Consider the following 17512-nt stretch of genomic DNA (forward strand, 5'->3'; position numbering starts at 1 on the left):
CTGGAAGAGCAATATGAACCATGAAAGCATGAAACATGTTTAACCAGTAGCCAGAAATGAAGGAGTTGCCATGCATTTGTTCCTGATGTATCTTTATCACACACATACACTGAGATCTGCATTATCTCCACTTTACAAATAAGAAAAGAAAAACCTGGGTCACCCACCTTGAGGGGCTAGGTTGTAAAAAAGATCTAAAGATACCAAGGCACTGTGTGACAAAGCTGGAGGAAAACTAGAGCTATGTAGATTGAGGATGCATAATGAGTGGTGTCTTCCTGGTACTCCATACCCACCTCATCTGCTTAGGCTGTATATTATCCAGTTACACCTATACCCAGATAAGAACCAGAGGCCACATAGTTCTAGCCAAGGCTGATGACTTCAAGAGACTAGCCAGAAAATAAGTATATAGCAACAGACATATGTGCTACATACAGATTCATGGTGTGTTGAGTGTGCACGTGCTTTGTGGACATTGTCACAGGGCAGCAGGGAAATGCAAAGGTCATTTCCATAACATTTGGTAGATGCCATATGACATTGAGATTACCCAGGTACCTATTCCAACAAGAGTCAACAGCCTCCCCAATGTTTGGGTGCCAGAAACCTGCTATGTTAGCAATAGCACTCTCATACCCCGGGATGTCTTAGCTAGGGTTACTATTGTTGTGATGAAACATTATGACCAAAGCAACTTGGGGAGGAAAGGGTTTATTTGGCTTATGCTTACATAGCACTGTTCATATTCAAAGGAAGAAGTCAGGATGGGAACTCACACAGGGTAGGAACCTGGAGGCAGAAGCTGATGCAGAGGCCTTGGAGGGGTGCTGCTTACTGACTCGCTCAGCCTGCTTTCTTAGAGAACCCAGGATCACCAGCCCAAGAGTGGTACCACCTACAATGAGAAGGCCCTCCTCCATCAATTACTAAGAGAATGCCCTCCAGCCAGATCATATGGAGGCTTTTTCTCAATTGAGGCTCACTCCTTTCAGATAACTCTAGCTTGTGTCAAGTTGACATAAAATTAGCCAGAACAAGGGAAGAGGCTAAGAAGGAACTATTGAACTGCATACAAACACACACCTGGCCCTAGCAGCTGCAGGAACCTATTTGTTTATGGCCTTTTCTCATTTTCATGGAACAGCTGTGGGCACTCTGACTGCTAAGGCAGGAGGAGGGCTTACACCAAGCATCAGCAGAATGGGCAAGGGTCTCTACAGCTTCCAGAATGCCAGAAGAACAGCTGGGACCCTCAATGAGTCTGTCCCAGGACCCAGGCAGGTTGGAACACCCAGGAAACTCAGTCCCAACTCTCCCTACCCCATCTGAAGGTTAGAGCCCTGGCTAAACAGATGTCTACTGTCATTGTTGAGAGACCACCTCTGCAGCTCCTGTCTATTGACAGTACTGCCTCAAATCAGAAGCCAGAAGATAAAAGGTGTCTCTGTGCCTTCAAGAATAGCCCTTGTATCCGTCCCCGTAATCCCAGTCAAGGGAAACCCTGGGATCCTGAATGCTTCATCATCCTCTTTATAGACTGCTAGGCTGCTCTAGGAATGAAGGGAGCTGAGGAGCTTGGGCACAGGAAGGCGATAAGGCCACAGCCAGTGGGCACAGTTGGCTTACTGGGTCACTTTTGGACAGAGAGCATATTAATGATAGGAAGATGAGTCCAGTATACACAAACCATCAGGTCTGAGCTATTGAGCATATCACCGGAGCCCCTTGGGGCTTGGCAGCCAAGCACAGCAGCAGTTTTGCTAACCAAATTCTCTGCTCCTTCCCGATGAACTCAGTATATCTGGGGCTCCAGCCCAACACAACCACCTACTGTCTCTGCTGGAATCTTCTACCTACCATGCCAGGCCTAGCTATCCTGAGCCTCAGCCTAGCTGCTCTCCTGGGCCTTGGGACGGGGGCCTCGCTGTGCCTGTCACACCAACTCAAGGCACAAGGGGACTACATACTGGGTGGGCTATTTCCTCTGGGCTCACCTGAGGAGGACACCCTCTACCAGAGAACACGACCCAATGGCATCTTGTGCACCAGGTATGGAGGCTAGTAACTGGGATGGGTGTGGGCTTGAAGCCTGGCAGTTTTGGGTCTGTGGTACTCCCAAGCTGGGGGTGAGTTGGTGATCACCTGCAATTCCATGTGGCCTCAGGTTCTCACCGCTTGGTCTGTTCCTGGTCATGGCTATGAAAATGGCTATAGAGGAGATCAACAATGGATCTGCCTTGCTTCCTGGGCTGCGCCTAGGCTATGACCTATTTGACACATGCTCAGAGCCGGTGGTCACCATGAAGCCCAGTCTCATGTTCCTGGCAAAGGTGGGCAGTCGAAGTATTGCTGCCTACTGCAACTATACACAGTACCAACCCCGTGTGCTGGCTGTCATTGGGCCCCACTCATCAGAACTTGCCCTTATTACAAGCAAGTTCTTCAGCTTCTTTCTCATGCCACAGGTGAGCCCACCTCCCTTGCGTTCCCTCAATCAATCATTCTCACTGAGCTCTCGTATCAGGAGGTGCTTCTTGATCACCACAGGTCAGCTATAGCGCCAGCATGGATCGGCTAAGCGACCGGGAAACATTTCCATCCTTCTTCCGCACGGTGCCCAGTGACCGGGTGCAGCTGGAGGCTATTGTGACTCTGTTGCAGAGTTTCAGCTGGAACTGGGTGGCTGCCTTAGGGAGTGATGATGACTATGGCCGGGAAGGTCTGAGCATCTTTTCTGGCCTGGCCAATGCACGCGGTATCTGCATCGCACATGAGGGCCTGGTGCCGCTGCAGGACACCAGCGGCCAACAGCCTGGCAAGGTATTGGATGTGCTACACCAAGTGAACCAAAGCAATGTGAAAGTGGTGGTGCTGTTTGCCTCCTCCCGTGCTGTCAAATTCCTTTTTGACTACAGCATCCGTCATGGCCTCTCACCCAAGGTATGGGTGGCTAGTGAGTCCTGGCTGACCTCTGACCTGATCATGAAACTATCCAATGTTGCCCGTGTGGGCACTGTGCTTGGGTTTCTGCAGCGAGGTGCCCCACTGCCCGAATTCTCCCATTATGTGGAGACCCACCTTGCCCTGGCTGCTGACCCAACATTCTGTGCCTCATTGAAAGCTGAGTTGGACCTGGAGGAACAAGTAATGGGGCAACGCTGTCCACAGTGTGACCACATCATGCTGCAGAACCTGTCATCTGGACTGCTGCAGAACCTATCGGCTGGGCAGTTGCACCACCAGATTTTTGCAACCTATGCAGCTGTGTACAGTGTGGCCCAGGCCCTTCACAACACCCTACAGTGCAATGTCTCAAGTTGCCCCGTATCAGAGCCTGTTCAACCCTGGCAGGTGAGGGTAGGGTTTTTGCTGGGTCTATGCCTGCTCATTCAGGAACACTGAGCCACCAGGCAGAGCTAAATCCTGCCTTGATTGGAGAGGCTCATGGGTCAGCCTTACCCCCACTCCACCCCACAGCTCCTGGAGAACATGTACAACATGAGTTTCCATGCTCGAGACTTGACACTGCAATTTGATGCTAAAGGGAACGTAGACATGGAGTATGACCTGAAGATGTGGGTGTGGCAGAGCCCTACACCTGCATTGCACACTGTGGGCACTTTCAATGGCACCCTTCAGCTGCAGCACTCCAAGATGTACTGGCCAGAGAACCAAGTAAGGACAAGATAGGCAAAAGCCATGTTGGGTACAGGCTTGGGGTTGTCTGTGGGTCTTGGGCCAGTGCTAGCCAAGGAGAGCCTAACCCAAGGCTCCATGTCCAGGTGCCAGTGTCCCAGTGCTCCCGACAGTGCAAAGATGGCCAGGTGCGCAGAGTAAAGGGCTTCCACTCCTGCTGCTATGACTGTGTGGACTGCAAGGCAGGCAGCTACCGGAAACATCCAGGTGACCCACCTTCCCTAGATAATCTGCAGAGTTTGGCTAGGGGGTAGAAGCACACAAGCTTGGCAAGTGACACCCTCTCCAAGGCTAATGCTGAGGAGCCTGTGGGGGGGGGCTGGGAAATTCTGTCTCCCATCACCAGCCCCCACATTGCTTTTTCTTTCTTTTATTGCAGATGACTTCAGCTGCACTCAATGTAACGAGGATCAGTGGTCCCCAGAGAAAAGCACAGTCTGCTTACCTCGCAAGCCTAGGTTCCTGGCTTGGGGAGAGCCAACTGTGCTGTCACTACTCCTGCTGCTCTGCCTGGTGGTAGGCCTAGCACTGGTCTCCCTGGGCCTCTTTGTCCACCACTGGGACAGTCCTCTTGTTCAGGCCTCAGGTGGGTCACTCTTCTGCTTTGGCCTGGTCTGCCTAGGCTTCTTCTGCCTCAGTGTCCTTCTGTTCCCAGGACAGCCAAGCCTTGCCAGCTGCCTTGCTCAACAGCCATTGGTTCACCTTCCTCTCACAGGCTGCCTGAGCACACTCTTCCTGCAAGCAGCTGAGATCTTTGTGGAGTCTGAGCTGCCACTGAGCTGGGCAAACTGGCTATGTAGCTGCCTTCGGGGACCCTGGGCTTGGCTGGTGGTACTGCTGGCCATTCTTGTGGAGGCAGCACTATGTACCTGGTACTTGACAGCTTTCCCACCAAAAGTGATGACAGACAAGCGGGTGCTGCCCACAGAGGTACTGGAGCACTGCCACATGCATTCCTGGGCCAGCCTAGGCTTGGTACACATCACCAATGCAATGTTGGCCTTCCTCTGCTTCCTGGGCACTTTCCTAGTACAGAGCCAGCCTGGTCGCTACAACCGTGCCCGTGGTCTCACCTTTGCCATGCTAGCTTATTTCATCACCTGGGTCTCTTTTGTGCCCCTCCTGGCCAATGTGCAGGTGGCTTACCAGCCAGCTGTACAGATGGGTGCCATTCTGCTCTGTGCTCTGGGCATCCTGGCCACCTTCTACCTACCCAAGTGCTATATACTTCTGTGGCTGCCAAAGCTCAACACCCAGGAGTTCTTCCTGGGAGGGAGCCGCAAGGAAACAGCAGATGGGAGCAACAGTGGGGGTGGGGGTGATAACTCAGGGACACAATAAGTGACCAATGACCCAATGACCTCACCTTTAGTGAGCCCAACCCTAGTAGAGACCTTCCAAGCCAACAACCCCAGACAGTACCTCAACCTGAGACTTGAGACACTTAACTATAAACTGACTCCAAATTATCCACTGACCTTAGCCCCATAGTGACCCACAGGCCCTCAGTGTAAAAGATGGACTCTATGATCCCACCTATCCCTCAAAGGCAAGATCATTCTTGATCCTGTTATGCCCCACCTAAGGCCTGCCCAGTGGCCCACAAAGCGTTCTTTGGGACTCCATAGCCATATCCTGAATTCAGGAATGTCCTAGGCAGGCCCTAGGAAGCCAGAAGGTACTACTTGCCTGAATATACCAAGCCTGGGGCCCTCAGCACCCTGAACAGGCATCCCAGAAATAGAAGGCTGGGCATATGTACACACTGGGACAAAGCAAGAAAGCCAGCAGGTAGAGGGCACTCAATAGGTAGGAAACATCCAGCCTCCTCCCTTTCTGGCCCAATCTTAGCCTGAGGAGAGAACCAAGTCACTACCAGCACCTTGGACAGAGCATAAGCAAGGGTACGTGTCAGCACCATGGCCAGCACCAGACACCCAGGACCCCTACAGTCTGCTCCTAGTACCAAGGACAGAAAAGATGCCTACAAGACCCCTGTAACTGGCCAGCACCAGGGACAGAGCCACATGACTAAGTATCTTCCAACTCCAGACAGGACCAGACCTGAGTCAATTCTGAACTAACCCCCACACCTGAATCCAAAGCAGCTTAGCTGGAGAAAGAAACAGGCCACACATCAGTCCCATAAAATTAAACGCTTTTTAGTGTTTAAAATAGCATTTACACAGAAGCAGCATTTACACAGAAGCAGCTGTATGTGAACTACCCAGTTGCTCAGACTTTGACACAGTATCTACAGTGCAGATATGTGGGGCTGCGATGCCAGAATGGCAGTGGCACATGCTGGTGGAGAGCCACCAGGATAGCCATGACAGGACAGGACCCCACCTCTGTAGCTATTGTGTGTGCTATCACCCCTCCACTGAAGCGGGGACAGTATACGGGTGCCTGGCCTCTCTTGTCTCCTGGACTAGCCATCCTCCACATACTTTCAGTACAAACTGTGCTATCATGTGCTGAGTACCAAGTGGAGAAAGGGACATGCACCTGCCCCCATTGGGTAACCCAGCTACCACCCTCAGAGCAGGCAGGCTAGCAATAAATAAATAAGTTAGACCCCACATGGGCAGCCAGAGAGGTTTAAAGGCTCAGTCTAACCCCTCAAGAACCCCACCTTGGCCTGACAGTTAGGCCCAGGAACTCAGTGAGAGTCAGCCTGGGTCCCTGTGCACAGTTCTGAGAGTTTCAGGCAGGGGTGAGGGGAGAGCACAGAGCCCAAGAGTCTTTCTTGTCCTAAATGGAGGTCACTTCCAAAAAAGGACCCAGAAGATGGTCACTGAGACTTGTGCTATGGACCTAAAGACAGAGATTTTCCCTCACAAGACTCTACAGATATTTGAGCTGCACCACAGAGCAGGCAGAACACCAAGCCCATATCCTAGTAGTATGGCTGCTGCCCTCAGCCCTTCCTCTGCAGCCTGCTCCGTCTGCCCTGGCCCAGACCCCACAGCTGATCTATCCTCGCTAGCCACCACTAAGGCAAGCCTATAGAGGTCCTGGCACAGCAGAACCACAGACTCTTGCCACAGGCAGCACTGAAAACACTGGTTGATAGTCACATAATGTCCACAAAGAACTCACAGGGATTTCCCATGGCCTTTTGGAAGGACTGGCGGCTACCTGTAAGTTCCGGAGGAACAGCAGCCAACTCCCGGACAGGTGGCCCTCCAGGTGGCCCACCCACTACTGCATAGGCCTTTGTCAGGGGGTGCAGTGGGGGGAGACCTGGGGCAACAGCTGACACCTGACTTCGAGGGCTACTGCCACGGCTAAGCTGGCTGACTGGACGCTCCCTCCAGCCAGTGCTACCAGACCCACTTGGTGCCGTGTGATCTGATTCGCTGCCACTACCCCCAGCTCCAGCTGCCCGGCGCTCCTCTCGGCCTGGGGTCCGATGGCTGCTCCTTGTGGACCCACTGCTCTTGCTCCCTGGGAGAAGGGAAGGAACAACAGAGTCAACACCAGGCCTAGCCACTTCCAGGACCACCAGCTGCTCCCAGACAGCCAGGTCAGGACCTGGTGAGCCTGGGGTGGTAGGGGAATGGCAGCCATGCAGATACCAGGAGCAGATGAGAGGCAAGGAGCTAGGGGCAGTTGCAGACAGGAGAGATAATGGGGGCCAGCTTAGTACCCCACACCTAACCCCAATGCTTGAACCAAGGACTGATGTTACAGCTGAGAATCTAAGACACCAGTGAAGGCCCTGTGTGCCCAGCATTCCCATTAGCCATCCTGGGTTCACCACCCAAAGACCCACTGTCCACCCAACCCTAGGGGCCCTGGTCAGCTAATTGTCTTAGCTTCTGTCCAGAAAGTGGTGGGAACCTGAAAACACGTGCTGGCTGGGGACATGCTGAGAGGGACACAGGGGGACCTGGCTTACCGGCCCGAGGGTCCACTCTGCTAGTCCTTCAGTCTAAGGCTTGCTCAGCACAAAGCAAGGGATAGCACAAGTCACACACCAGTCCAGTGGTCACCAATGGCCAACTAGGACTATTGTGAGTCAAGCTGAGCTTGGGTGCATGCAAGAGCCTTGTTCAGGGTCAGTAGTCACTCAACAGTTTCCCCCTGGGCATTGCCACCCTCTGGCCCAACCTCTCCTTTCTCCCATCCTTTGTCCTCAAAGGTGTCTTGAGTCTTTTTCCAGACCTTGTAGCATGGCTGCTGTGCTCCACTCTGCCTAAGACGCCTGATTCAACCTATCTCCTCTTCAGGGACACCCACCCTCCAAGATCTTCAATATCCCTAGGATATACGCTAATGGCACTGTATGCTGTTCTTATCTGGCACAGGTATCATAACTGATAAAGGCCATCCTCTCCTTAGCATGGGGCCTAGAGAGTAACCCTACTTGATACCCTCGGCTATTCTCACCCTCATTCTTGCCACATCACCTCCTGGCCTCTTGCCTCTGCCACCTGGAGCACCAGGCCTGTTCCCACCAGGCAGTCTTCCTATTCCCAAAGGCCTCTATCCGCAGAACCAAAGTGAGCTCCCCATATCAGCCCCCTCCCTGCCCCACACTGACTCCTGAAATGGGACCCACCAGGACTCAAGCACACAGCAGGAGCACAGAGGACAGCAGCAAGGCCAGGCAGAGCCAGGAAGTGGGAGTGGAGGAGGGGTTGGCGTGACTCTCACCTTCACTCTGCTGACTCCCAGCACTGCCACTGCCATAGCTGAAGCTAGGGTCCTGGTAAGCAGGTGGGAAGCAGGGCGGGGGCCCTGGGTACTGGTAGGGGTAGCCTTGACCCAAAGGCCAAGGTACAGATGGGTGGGGCAGGGGGGCCAGTGTGTCCTGATCTGAAGCTCCACTGGAGCCACTGTTGAGGTTCAGGGATGCAAGGTCTGGCAGGAAGGGAGGGGACAGGTAAGTGAGGGCGAATAAATGAGCCCCACAACAACCCCCACCCCAAGACCCCCTACTCACTACTGCACAGGTCCCCAAAGACATAGTAGCATTGCTCAGAGAAGGTGATCTTGTTGACTGTGTGCCTCAAGAAGCCGTGCTTCAGCATACTGCTGGCGTACTTCCTCGCCTCCCTTCGTTCCTTGAAGCCCTCCACGTGTGTGTACAGCCAGTCCACCACATCCGCCCCTGGCCACAGGCCCAGGAAAGTCAGGGTAGCTGAGCCCTGGGGAGCTACACCAGAATGAAGAACAGACTGGGCCCTTCCCACACAGCCAGGGACTCACCAATGACAGCATTGGCAATGGTGATTTTAAGCCACATGCGGTCCCGAATCTCCAGTCCTGAGTCTGGCAACTGCATGACCCGGACAATGGCGCTCATGTCACTCTTCACTGTCAGTGGTGCCTCCTCAAGCTCTGCAAGGCACAGTTCTCTGAGCCCAGGCAAGAAACCAACATGCAGGGGCTGAGCTCTGAGCTGCCTGAAGCTGGGAGCCCAGGCTCATAACCTCCATCCCCTACCCTTGGGAGGTATCTCTCAGCAATATCTTGAGCTAAAACTGGAATATTCTCCCCAGTTCCACAGTCCAAGTTCATATGGCAAGCCAGTCCCTTTCCTTCCCCATGGACACCTCCCTGGAGAGCTCAAGCTGTTAGTTATGTTAGGCAGCAGGAAAGCAAAGCAGAGGCCACCATGTCCTCCCAATCCTCAACACAGGCCGGGCATATCCAGATGGCCTGTATGGCTGGGCTATGAGAGATGTGTACATGTATCTTTGTGTACATGTTTGTGAAGGTGTTGGGGAAAGACACATCATATATAATGGGCCCCAGGAATAGCTCCGGTGAGCACCAAGGCTAAAAGCTGGGGCGGGCCCTTGTCCTTCAGCCTCAGTTTCCTGTGGGGCTCTTGTAAGCTGCCACTTACGTGGGGCGCCAGGCACTGAGCTGGTTAGTGAGGAAGAGCTGGTGCGTGTGATGGCACTGGAGCAGGGACTCGTACCATAGCGGGGCAGAGCACCCGTCAGCGCTGCTGTGTGGGACAGCCAGGCAGCCGGGTCGATGGGTCGCACTGGGTCAGCTGGACAGTTACCACATGGCAACAGATGGCAGGTGATAGAAAGTAGGGGGATAGCACAGAGGCAAAGAAGAAAGACCCTTCAGACTGGGCCTACGAACCCCACCCTACCCCACCCCACCATGGGGTTACTCACCCCTTGGGATGGTGAAGTAGCTCCGAGGGGTTGGGTCCCAGCACTTGGCCACTGTGAGGCTGATGGGCCTGTAGAGTTTAGCAAAACACATGGGTGAGGGCCATACAACCCCTCTCATCCCATGCCCTTACCATCCCCACATGGATCCCCCCTCACCCCGTTTGGGATACGATCTCCCGAAGGACCCGCACAGCGTCATCGTTGCTCATGTTCTCAAAGTTGACATCATTTACCTATGGGGTTTGTGGGGTCAGGGATTGGTGGTGGGATGGGGGTGCATCTTGTCCCCATAGTCCCCACATGGCTCCCACCTGCAGCAGCATGTCGCCTGGCTCAATGCGGCCATCAGCAGCCACAGCCCCGCCCTTCATGATGGATCCAATGTAGATTCCGCCATCACCCCGGTCGTTGCTCTGGCCCACGATGCTGATGCCCAGGAAGTGGTGCCTCTCTGCAGGAGGGGCCATGAGCAGGCCCCAAAGGCTCCCAGGCTTGTACCCACCCCCACCAAGCACCCACCAACCCATAAGGCCTCACCCATGTTGAGAGTGACGGTGATGATGTTCAGGGACATGGTGGAGTCAGTGATGCTGCTGAAGGAGGACGCCTGTGGAGGGACCCAATGAGGGGCTGTGTGGGCACCATTCAGAGCAGATACCCCACCCTCCTGCTGCCTACCCGGTCTGTCTGCCTCAAGCGCTGCTTCCTCCGACGACATTTGTGCTTGCGAATTAGCCGAGAGGAGGTGCTCTGTTCTGTAGAACTGCTCAGCCTGGAGCAGGAGGCCACAGGCAGGAACAAGAAGCAAGGACTCAGATAAGCACAGGGTACAAATGTGTAAAGCCAGCCAGCACTTAAGCCTGAATCTCCAGCACACAAAGACATATGCACATGTCACCCACCGGCTTGTGTTGTCCTCTTCATCTGAGTCAATAAAGCTGCTAGATTCAAGCTCACTGCTCAGCACAGTGGATGCACTGTCTGGAGGCAGTCCCAGATCCCGTCGCCGGTCTCCCCTCGGGTGCCCATTGGTCCGGGAAGCTGTAGGAACAGCAGGGTGGGAGCCAGCTGTGGGACTTCAGCAGTCACAGAATGAGGATGGTCTGTGCATTTCAAGTCTGTGCAGTAACTCTGAGCCCACAAGGGGTAGAAGTTCCAAGTTGGGACCCCCTACCCAAGGATTACTGATTGAAATAATGTGTAGAGTATTTCCAGGGGCTAGGTGTATATCAAAGGGATGCCAAAGGAAGTTTGGGGTCCAGATGTGGGCAGACACAGCCACAGTACCCTCATCACGGTTTCGACGTCGGGTTCGCTCCCGCCGGTGACTGACCATGGACTCTGTGCCTGTCTCATTGTCCATTCCATCACGGCTACTGGCAACATTTGGACTGCACAGATGAAAAGCAGGCAGAATTGGGCAGACCAGGTTGCTGGCAGTCAGTACCTCAAATGCTTCCTAGTCCCCAACCCACCAAGTAGGATCCCAGTTCTAGAAGGTGCCTCCCACCCAACTGTAGGCCCCTCCTCTGTTGTCAGCTTCACTTTTCCCAGGTGGGTCTTGGGTAGCAAGTACCCAGCAGCAGCAGGTCTTTGCCCCTGCTAGGGGCCTTACTGGAAGGAGGGGGGCCTGGAGTCCCCAATGCCGCCTGTCCTCTCAAGGGGTGGGGGCAGGTCCGTGTGGCTGTCAGTGCCCTGGGACCCTGCATCCGAGTGAGCGCCCTCAGCCAGGACCAGCTGTGGAGGGAGAATGAGGCCTTGGATGCCCGTCTGCTTTAAGACCACCCCCACATACACCCAGGGCAGATGACAGCCACTGCCCTACCTTTGTCCAGTTACCTTACTTCTCCCGGGAAGACCCCACCTGCATCATTCTGGTGGGGCCACCCATAGACTCACCCAGGAAACCACCCGGCCATTGAAGCAGGGCAACTTGGCATTGTCATCGAAGATCTCCTCCTTCACCACCCTGTGGGCAAACAAGGCCCTGAGTTCACCTCACCTCGGCACCAAAGACACTAAGAGATGTCTCCCACCCTTGGACCTAGCAATGGGGCACCTGCCAGGCCACAGATATTATCCCTGAGGGCTTACCTAACATATTCTCTTCTTAGAAACTCTGCTGCCCTCCACTGGCCTTGGGCCCCTGACCCTCAGCTCTGGGGCAGACAGATGTAGAGGGTTCATGGAAGGACATCCTAGGACTCCTGTTAGCTCCCAGTCAGTCTCTAGCCCTAGACAAAGCTAAGGTTTCCTGGGAAAGACCCTAACTCTTCAGCTTCCTTGGCCCCAGGATTTACCTGAGACCTGTCTCTAGCTATATATGCCTGGCATAGGAACCCAACAGCTGTCTCACAACATATGCCACTTGAGGCTCCCTTGGGGCCTCCTTATTTCAGGGAGTGGCTCTACACCCAGGTGCCTGGGATAGCCTATGGCCCACTGGCTCCTGCACTCATCTTCCCAGCACACCCTCTGTGTGCCTCTCTGGAGCATTTGTAAGCCCTGGTCAATATGATGTGCATCTCATGGTGTTCCACGCCCCTGAGACTCTGAAGTTCCTTCCACACTCCCCCAGCCCAGAGCAGGGCCTAGACTACAGCAAGGTACAAGGACTACCAACCCCTTATGTAGATGTGAGAGAGCCAGAAGGATACCAGCTCCTGTTGCCCTCAAAGCCATCTACCAAAGTAGAAAGACAAAGTGGATCTCATGCGCCAAATCAGTCCCAACTCTCGGAGGGAATGGCTGGTTTCTACCTGAGGACCTGGAAGGATATTCTGGGACAGAGTTAACCAGGCCCTGGCTGGTTAACTGACCACACCTATCCCTGCTTGTCTTTTATTTGGTTGGTTGGTTTTTTCGAGACGGGGTTTCTTTGTGTAGCTTTGGAGCCTGTCCTAGAACTAGCTAGCTCTTGTAGACCAAGTTAGTCTCAAACTCACAGAGATCTACCTGCCTCTATCTCCCAAGCACCACCACCCATCTTATCCCTGCTTGCCCTAATGCTGCTTCCCCGGTCAGATGGGCTAAAAAAGAGCCAAGCTCACCTAAGCAGGATATAAAGGGTTAGGGAATGAAAACTGGGAAGGAAGCCAGAAAGCCTGGGATCAGTGTTCAAAAGGCATGGACAGCATCCAGGATAGGTCAGAAGGGGCAGCTGTGAAGGAGCAGGCCTCCACCTATCTCCTCAGGCCCTGGATTCCCCACCCCCTCACCACCATCCCAGTACTCAGCTCCACCTAGCATAGTGGGATTTTCCACACCCAAAACTTGAGTTCAATGGAGCTGGGAAACCAGACTGGTCCTGGAAGTGCACCTGGCAGGAAACAGGCTTGTGGCTTAATGGGCCGAATGCCAGGGGCAGGGCCACCTCTGCCTACTGCTCCAGGCCCACTGGGCAGCAGTAGATTACAGGAAGCCCTAGCAGAGCAACATCCCATCCCATCTAGGGGATAAGGCCACTGTCCACCCACTTGCTGGGTAGAGACCTAGAGCTGAGGTTGTGGCAGAAGCAGGGCAGCCTGAAAGTGAAAGTGTATCCCAACCACTTTTCTGATCTTACCATTGCTTCCATGTGCCTATGAGGGCGCTGAACCAATGAAGCAGGACCCTGACAGCAGATAGAATCACTTTTGAGAACACCTAATATCTGTTGCTCTCAGTCACAAGTCACAGCTCTGTGGCTTGTTCCATTTACAAGCTTGGGCCAAGGCAGCCACAAGAGAGGCTATCATCACAGGAAGACCTGGGGCTGGCTGCCCAGGGTAGCAGCTGGTGGATCAGGGTCTGCAGAAAGCTTGCTAGCTCTGAGTAACCTAACAGCAAGAGAAACCAGGAGAGAAGTCCTCATCTTAGCCCCCAACCTCAGCCCCAAGTGAACCCACCAACAGCCTTTGCCTTGCCTTGCCACACCCAAGCTCCAACCCTCTCTGACTCACCCATGGAAAGACATATGAGCAACTCCTAACACCCACAATAGGGCCTGCCTGGATCTCCAGCAGGCACTGTGTCCTAGCCAGAGCAGCTACAGCCTACTCAGCCAGACCCTTAAGGTGACATGGCCAGCTTGAGGTCTTTGTGGCTTCTAACCCCTACCAAGACACCCTTCTCCTTAACCTTCCCAGCCTGAGCAACCCAAGTCCTGCTTTCTACCTAGGGGTCAGGGCAAGAAGGAAGTCCAGGGAACCAGAACAGTAACAAGAGGATGGCACTTGCCCCAGACTCCAGGGATAATACTGGTCCTTCCCCACACTTGGCTAGTCATGTATTGGTGTAGGCCGGGTTCTTGTCCTAAGGAATCTTACTACCCATGGACTTGAACTGGTAGGTATACATAGGCCCCTGACCATAGCTAGCCACTCTGCTCACAACCCACCCACAGGGCACTAGGCCCCAGAACATGACACCCTCCCACCCCACATGGAATGCATTATAATTACCTAGCCTCTCACAATAAATACTAGGAAGCATATGGAACACAGAGAATCTAAATCACTGAACCCAGGCAGCCCTATCAGGGCACAGGGAGCCCTCAGAACATTTGTCAACAGGCAGAGGATCCGTGGGCTCCCAGCCCTTACCCTTGCCTACCTCTCTCCAGCTCAGGTACCTCCATCTCAGAGATTGAAAGGCTGGGGTAATTGTCAAGCAGATGAGCTCAGTATCATATCAGGCAAGCTGGCAGCAGCAATACATTCCTAGTAGCAGGGACCAAGAGCCAAATGTACTCACTCTGCTGCCGTAGTCGCCAGATCAAACATCAGACACTTGCACAGGGCCCACCAGAAGCTCAGAAGTCCTGCTACTAAGCCTTGAGGTACAGGGTGAGAACAGCCACAAGCTGCACATAAGTGGGCATGGAACAAAGGCCTTGAACTTATTGGCTAGAGATACATGTTGGGAATTGAGCCCAGTCCAAGTCAGACTCTGCTCTTTACAAAATAGCCAGCTTTGGTCTGAAGTGGGGCAGCAAACCCAGACTCACTAGGATACTCCTCACAGACTCTATTCTGAGGCCACTTGCCCAGCTTAACCGACCCTGCTGAGCTTCCCTCTCCCAATATTAAGTTACTTTAGGCTGGTATCCTTGGAGCTCTGTAGGTAGAACTCAGGCAAGGAAGTGAGGGATGCAGTTATGTGGGGGGAGGGACTGCTCTTCCAGGCTCCCAAGGCCACTATGCCATCTGAGTATCAGGTCACAGTTGGGGGTGAGGCCTACTGACAGGTTGCTCCTGCCTTTCTGTGTCATTCTAGCCCAGATTCTACCCCTTAGCTGCTCTGCCTCCTAGTTCTACACGCCCAAGGACACCCAACTTGTACCTCTGCTCTCTCTGCTAACTCCATACACACCTCATGCCCCAGCCATTCCCAAGCCACCCAAAGGAACTACTCCTGCTTCAATAGCCAGATCTGCCACCCTACCTCCTTAGGCAGGACACCTGAACACAAACACAGTTTAGTGGGGGAGGCCCATATGAGCTGATGGTGGGTTGCTACTCTTAGCACACCCTACCCAACACGCATGTGAAAGCAGAGGGACAAGTACCCTCAGGAGACACCCAGAATGTATAGCAAGAATGTATAGCAAAAAGGCAACCCAGGTCTGGGTCTGCTCCTCATCACCACACCCAAGTCTGTGAGGACATTTGTGACTGGCGATTTTTATCTAAAATAATAAATTTAATCCAGAGATGCCCTGTTCCTGAGAGCAGAGACCACAGAGGTGGCCCAGCCGGGACAGTCGGGGAAGACCAATCTCCGGAACACAGCCCTCCAGCCTCCGGGCGGATGGGGAGCACCGGCCTTCAATTTGTGGGGACATGTTCCCCTTTGCTTTTTCCTAGTGGTTGGGGTACAGGGAATGGGTAGGCGAGAGAGTTTAGTTGTCTGAACCAAATTGATCCCTGGCTAGATGCCCAGGGTCAGGGAGAGGTCCAAGCTTGAACCTGACCCATGGACTGCCAAGGGACCCTGCAACCATGAAATTCAGTAAATAGTCTCAATGTCAAAGCCCTGAGATGCAGCCACACAAGGGCACCAAGCACACCTGCTCCACCCACAGGGCCTGAGCATGCCCCCGCCTCAAGCACTGCCAAGCCATGGACTCAGGTTTCTGTGGCTGTGTCCTGTCAGGCCTCTGTTATGCCCTGCCAGTCCCTGGCTCACTGTCTCAGAGGCCCAGCTTAGCTCAAGTAGAAAGTCCCTTCTCCTGAGACATCAGCTAGTGTACAGCAGCGCAGCTAAGAAGCACACTACCTTTGAAGCTGGCCCAAGTCAGAAGATAACCTGAGCACCTCCCAGGAATGCAAATGCTGTGTGGTTCAGTAAGGACAGAGGCACAGAAGCCAGGAACCAAGGGGGCAGGCTATCCTGAGCGAAGCTTCTTAGTCTCCAGCGCCCCTTGACCTCTGCCTTGCCACTGAGACTCCGGAGGGGCCACGAGGAGTCCTGTGGACTTCAGAAACTTTTCTAAGCTCCAGAAAACAGATGGGTGCCTATGGCCAGCCCATTCCACACTACCCCATTTCAACTGGAGGATCCCCTGAATGCTGGGAGTCACAAACACCCAACCCTTTCCCTGAACCCCAGTCCCCATAAACGGCACACTCTCCAGGGCAGCCAAGAACCCCGATTTCCACCCATAGAGGAGGAATGCAACAGGACCTGTGCTTAACCAGACACAAGGGGAGGTGGCTTTGAGGGTGGCCTTCTGCACCCCCGCCTTGACCAGCTGGGCGCAGGGGGCACCACTGGATGGCGGACAGAAAGCCTGGGCCCTCGCCTGTCCATCAAACAGAACTCTCTGGCCTACCTACGAGGATAGTCAAGTACTCGGATACCCAGCTTGCCAGACAGGTGCGTATATACACCAAGGGTCATCAAGGCGCAGAGACTCTACCTACACCTGCTGTAGATGCGCGAGCAGGGTTGCCGGCGCCGGGGGCGCTCTGACGTCCCCAGACCCGAAAGCCCTGCCCGCACAGACAGGTGCCAGCTCGTGCCCGCGCGGGGCCACGGCTGGCACCGCACACGCGCGGGAAATGGCCAGCACTCCCGCCCAGGCCGCGCGGCCCACTGACCCGAAGTCCTGGTCCATAGACTTGAAGAAGAATTTGTAGGCGTGCACCGGCCGGTTGCTGAGCACGTTCTTGAAGTCCGCCAGCGTGACGCGCTCGGGAGCTACGGGCAGCTTGACCAGGTACGGCGTCTCCTCCTCATCCATGTGGTAGATGATCTTGGTCTCCGCCATGGCGCGGCAGCAGCGACGCGGAACCCGCGCAGCGTCAGGGCCCGGCTCACCTCTCGGACGCGGGGCGCCCTCCCAAACCGCCGGCCCGCGCCCCGCCCGGCCGCCCCGCGGCCCCTTTGCGCGCCCGCCCCGCCCGGTCCCGGCTCGCACCCGTTCCCCGCCTGTTGCCCCGCGGCCCGCGGCCGCCCATCCACTGCCAGCCCCGGAACGGGCTCGAGGGAAGCAGCTGAGAGGGTTACTGCCGCCCACCGCCCCCTCGGGCTGTTCCAAGAACCGCCTGGTGGGGTTGAGCCCACGGCCACCAGAGGGCGCGCCAGAGTCGGTTACGTCACTGGACGCCCGCAGCGCGGCCGGGGCGGGGCTACGCACGCGCGGGGCGGGGCGGGGTAGGGCGGGGCGGGGCTACGGCTTGCGC

At 54.7% G+C, this 17512-nt stretch overlaps 2 protein-coding genes across 7 annotated transcripts; one reads left to right on the forward strand and one right to left on the reverse strand.

The window, feature by feature from the left end:
* The first annotated feature begins 12 nt into the window (after positions 1-12).
* On the forward strand, positions 13-5744 carry Tas1r3 (taste 1 receptor member 3). Its single transcript, XM_005079229.4, has 6 exons — positions 13-2052; positions 2168-2468; positions 2551-3354; positions 3481-3678; positions 3786-3906; positions 4079-5744. Exons 1-6 carry the CDS (start codon positions 1790-1792, stop codon positions 5038-5040), a joined length of 2649 nt encoding a protein of 882 aa, XP_005079286.2. The 5' UTR covers positions 13-1789; the 3' UTR covers positions 5041-5744.
* A 101-nt stretch (positions 5745-5845) lies between these two features.
* On the reverse strand, positions 5846-17201 carry Dvl1 (dishevelled segment polarity protein 1). 6 transcript variants are annotated; one of them, XM_013120036.3, is made up of 16 exons: positions 16928-17201; positions 11745-11814; positions 11461-11582; positions 11133-11236; positions 10748-10886; positions 10524-10617; positions 10383-10452; positions 10157-10296; positions 10002-10078; positions 9846-9913; positions 9560-9712; positions 8917-9048; positions 8651-8818; positions 8362-8568; positions 7604-7642; positions 7012-7149 (listed from the first exon to the last, which is right to left on the reverse strand). In XM_013120036.3, exons 1-15 carry the CDS (start codon positions 17095-17097, stop codon positions 7632-7634), a joined length of 1725 nt encoding a protein of 574 aa, XP_012975490.1. In that variant the 5' UTR covers positions 17098-17201; the 3' UTR covers positions 7012-7149; positions 7604-7631. The 6 variants fall into 6 exon arrangements, with proteins under 6 accessions (XP_005079289.1, XP_005079287.1, XP_021088269.1 ...); XM_005079232.4 differs by lacking the exon at positions 7604-7642 and having other exon boundaries at positions 5846-7149; positions 9635-9712; positions 16928-17199; XM_005079230.4 differs by lacking the exon at positions 7604-7642 and having other exon boundaries at positions 5846-7149; positions 16928-17198.
* Between the last annotated feature and the right edge of the window lie 311 nt (positions 17202-17512).

The sequence above is a fragment of the Mesocricetus auratus genome, unplaced genomic scaffold, assembly GCF_017639785.1.
Source record: "Mesocricetus auratus isolate SY011 unplaced genomic scaffold, BCM_Maur_2.0 Super-Scaffold_100042, whole genome shotgun sequence".
NCBI classification, from domain to species: domain Eukaryota; kingdom Metazoa; phylum Chordata; class Mammalia; order Rodentia; family Cricetidae; genus Mesocricetus; species Mesocricetus auratus.

Bases quoted from the DNA above. Each gene is read 5' to 3' on its own strand.
- Tas1r3 (XM_005079229.4), top strand. From the start codon at position 1,790: ATGAACTCAGTATATCTGGGGCTCCAGCCCAACACAACCACCTACTGT. The intron at 3,355-3,480 runs GTGAGGGTAGGG...TCCACCCCACAG, and splicing joins AGCCTGTTCAACCCTGGCAG to CTCCTGGAGAACATGTACAA. The intron at 3,907-4,078 runs GTGACCCACCTT...CTTTTATTGCAG, and splicing joins CAGCTACCGGAAACATCCAG to ATGACTTCAGCTGCACTCAA.
- Dvl1 (XM_005079230.4), bottom strand. From the start codon at position 17,097: ATGGCGGAGACCAAGATCATCTACCACATGGATGAGGAGGAGACGCCG. The intron at 10,453-10,523 runs GTAGGCAGCAGG...GTCCCTCCACAG, and splicing joins GCTTGAGGCAGACAGACCGG to GCGTCCTCCTTCAGCAGCAT. The intron at 9,713-9,845 runs GTGAGTAACCCC...GTAACTGTCCAG, and splicing joins CTACTTCACCATCCCAAGGG to CTGACCCAGTGCGACCCATC.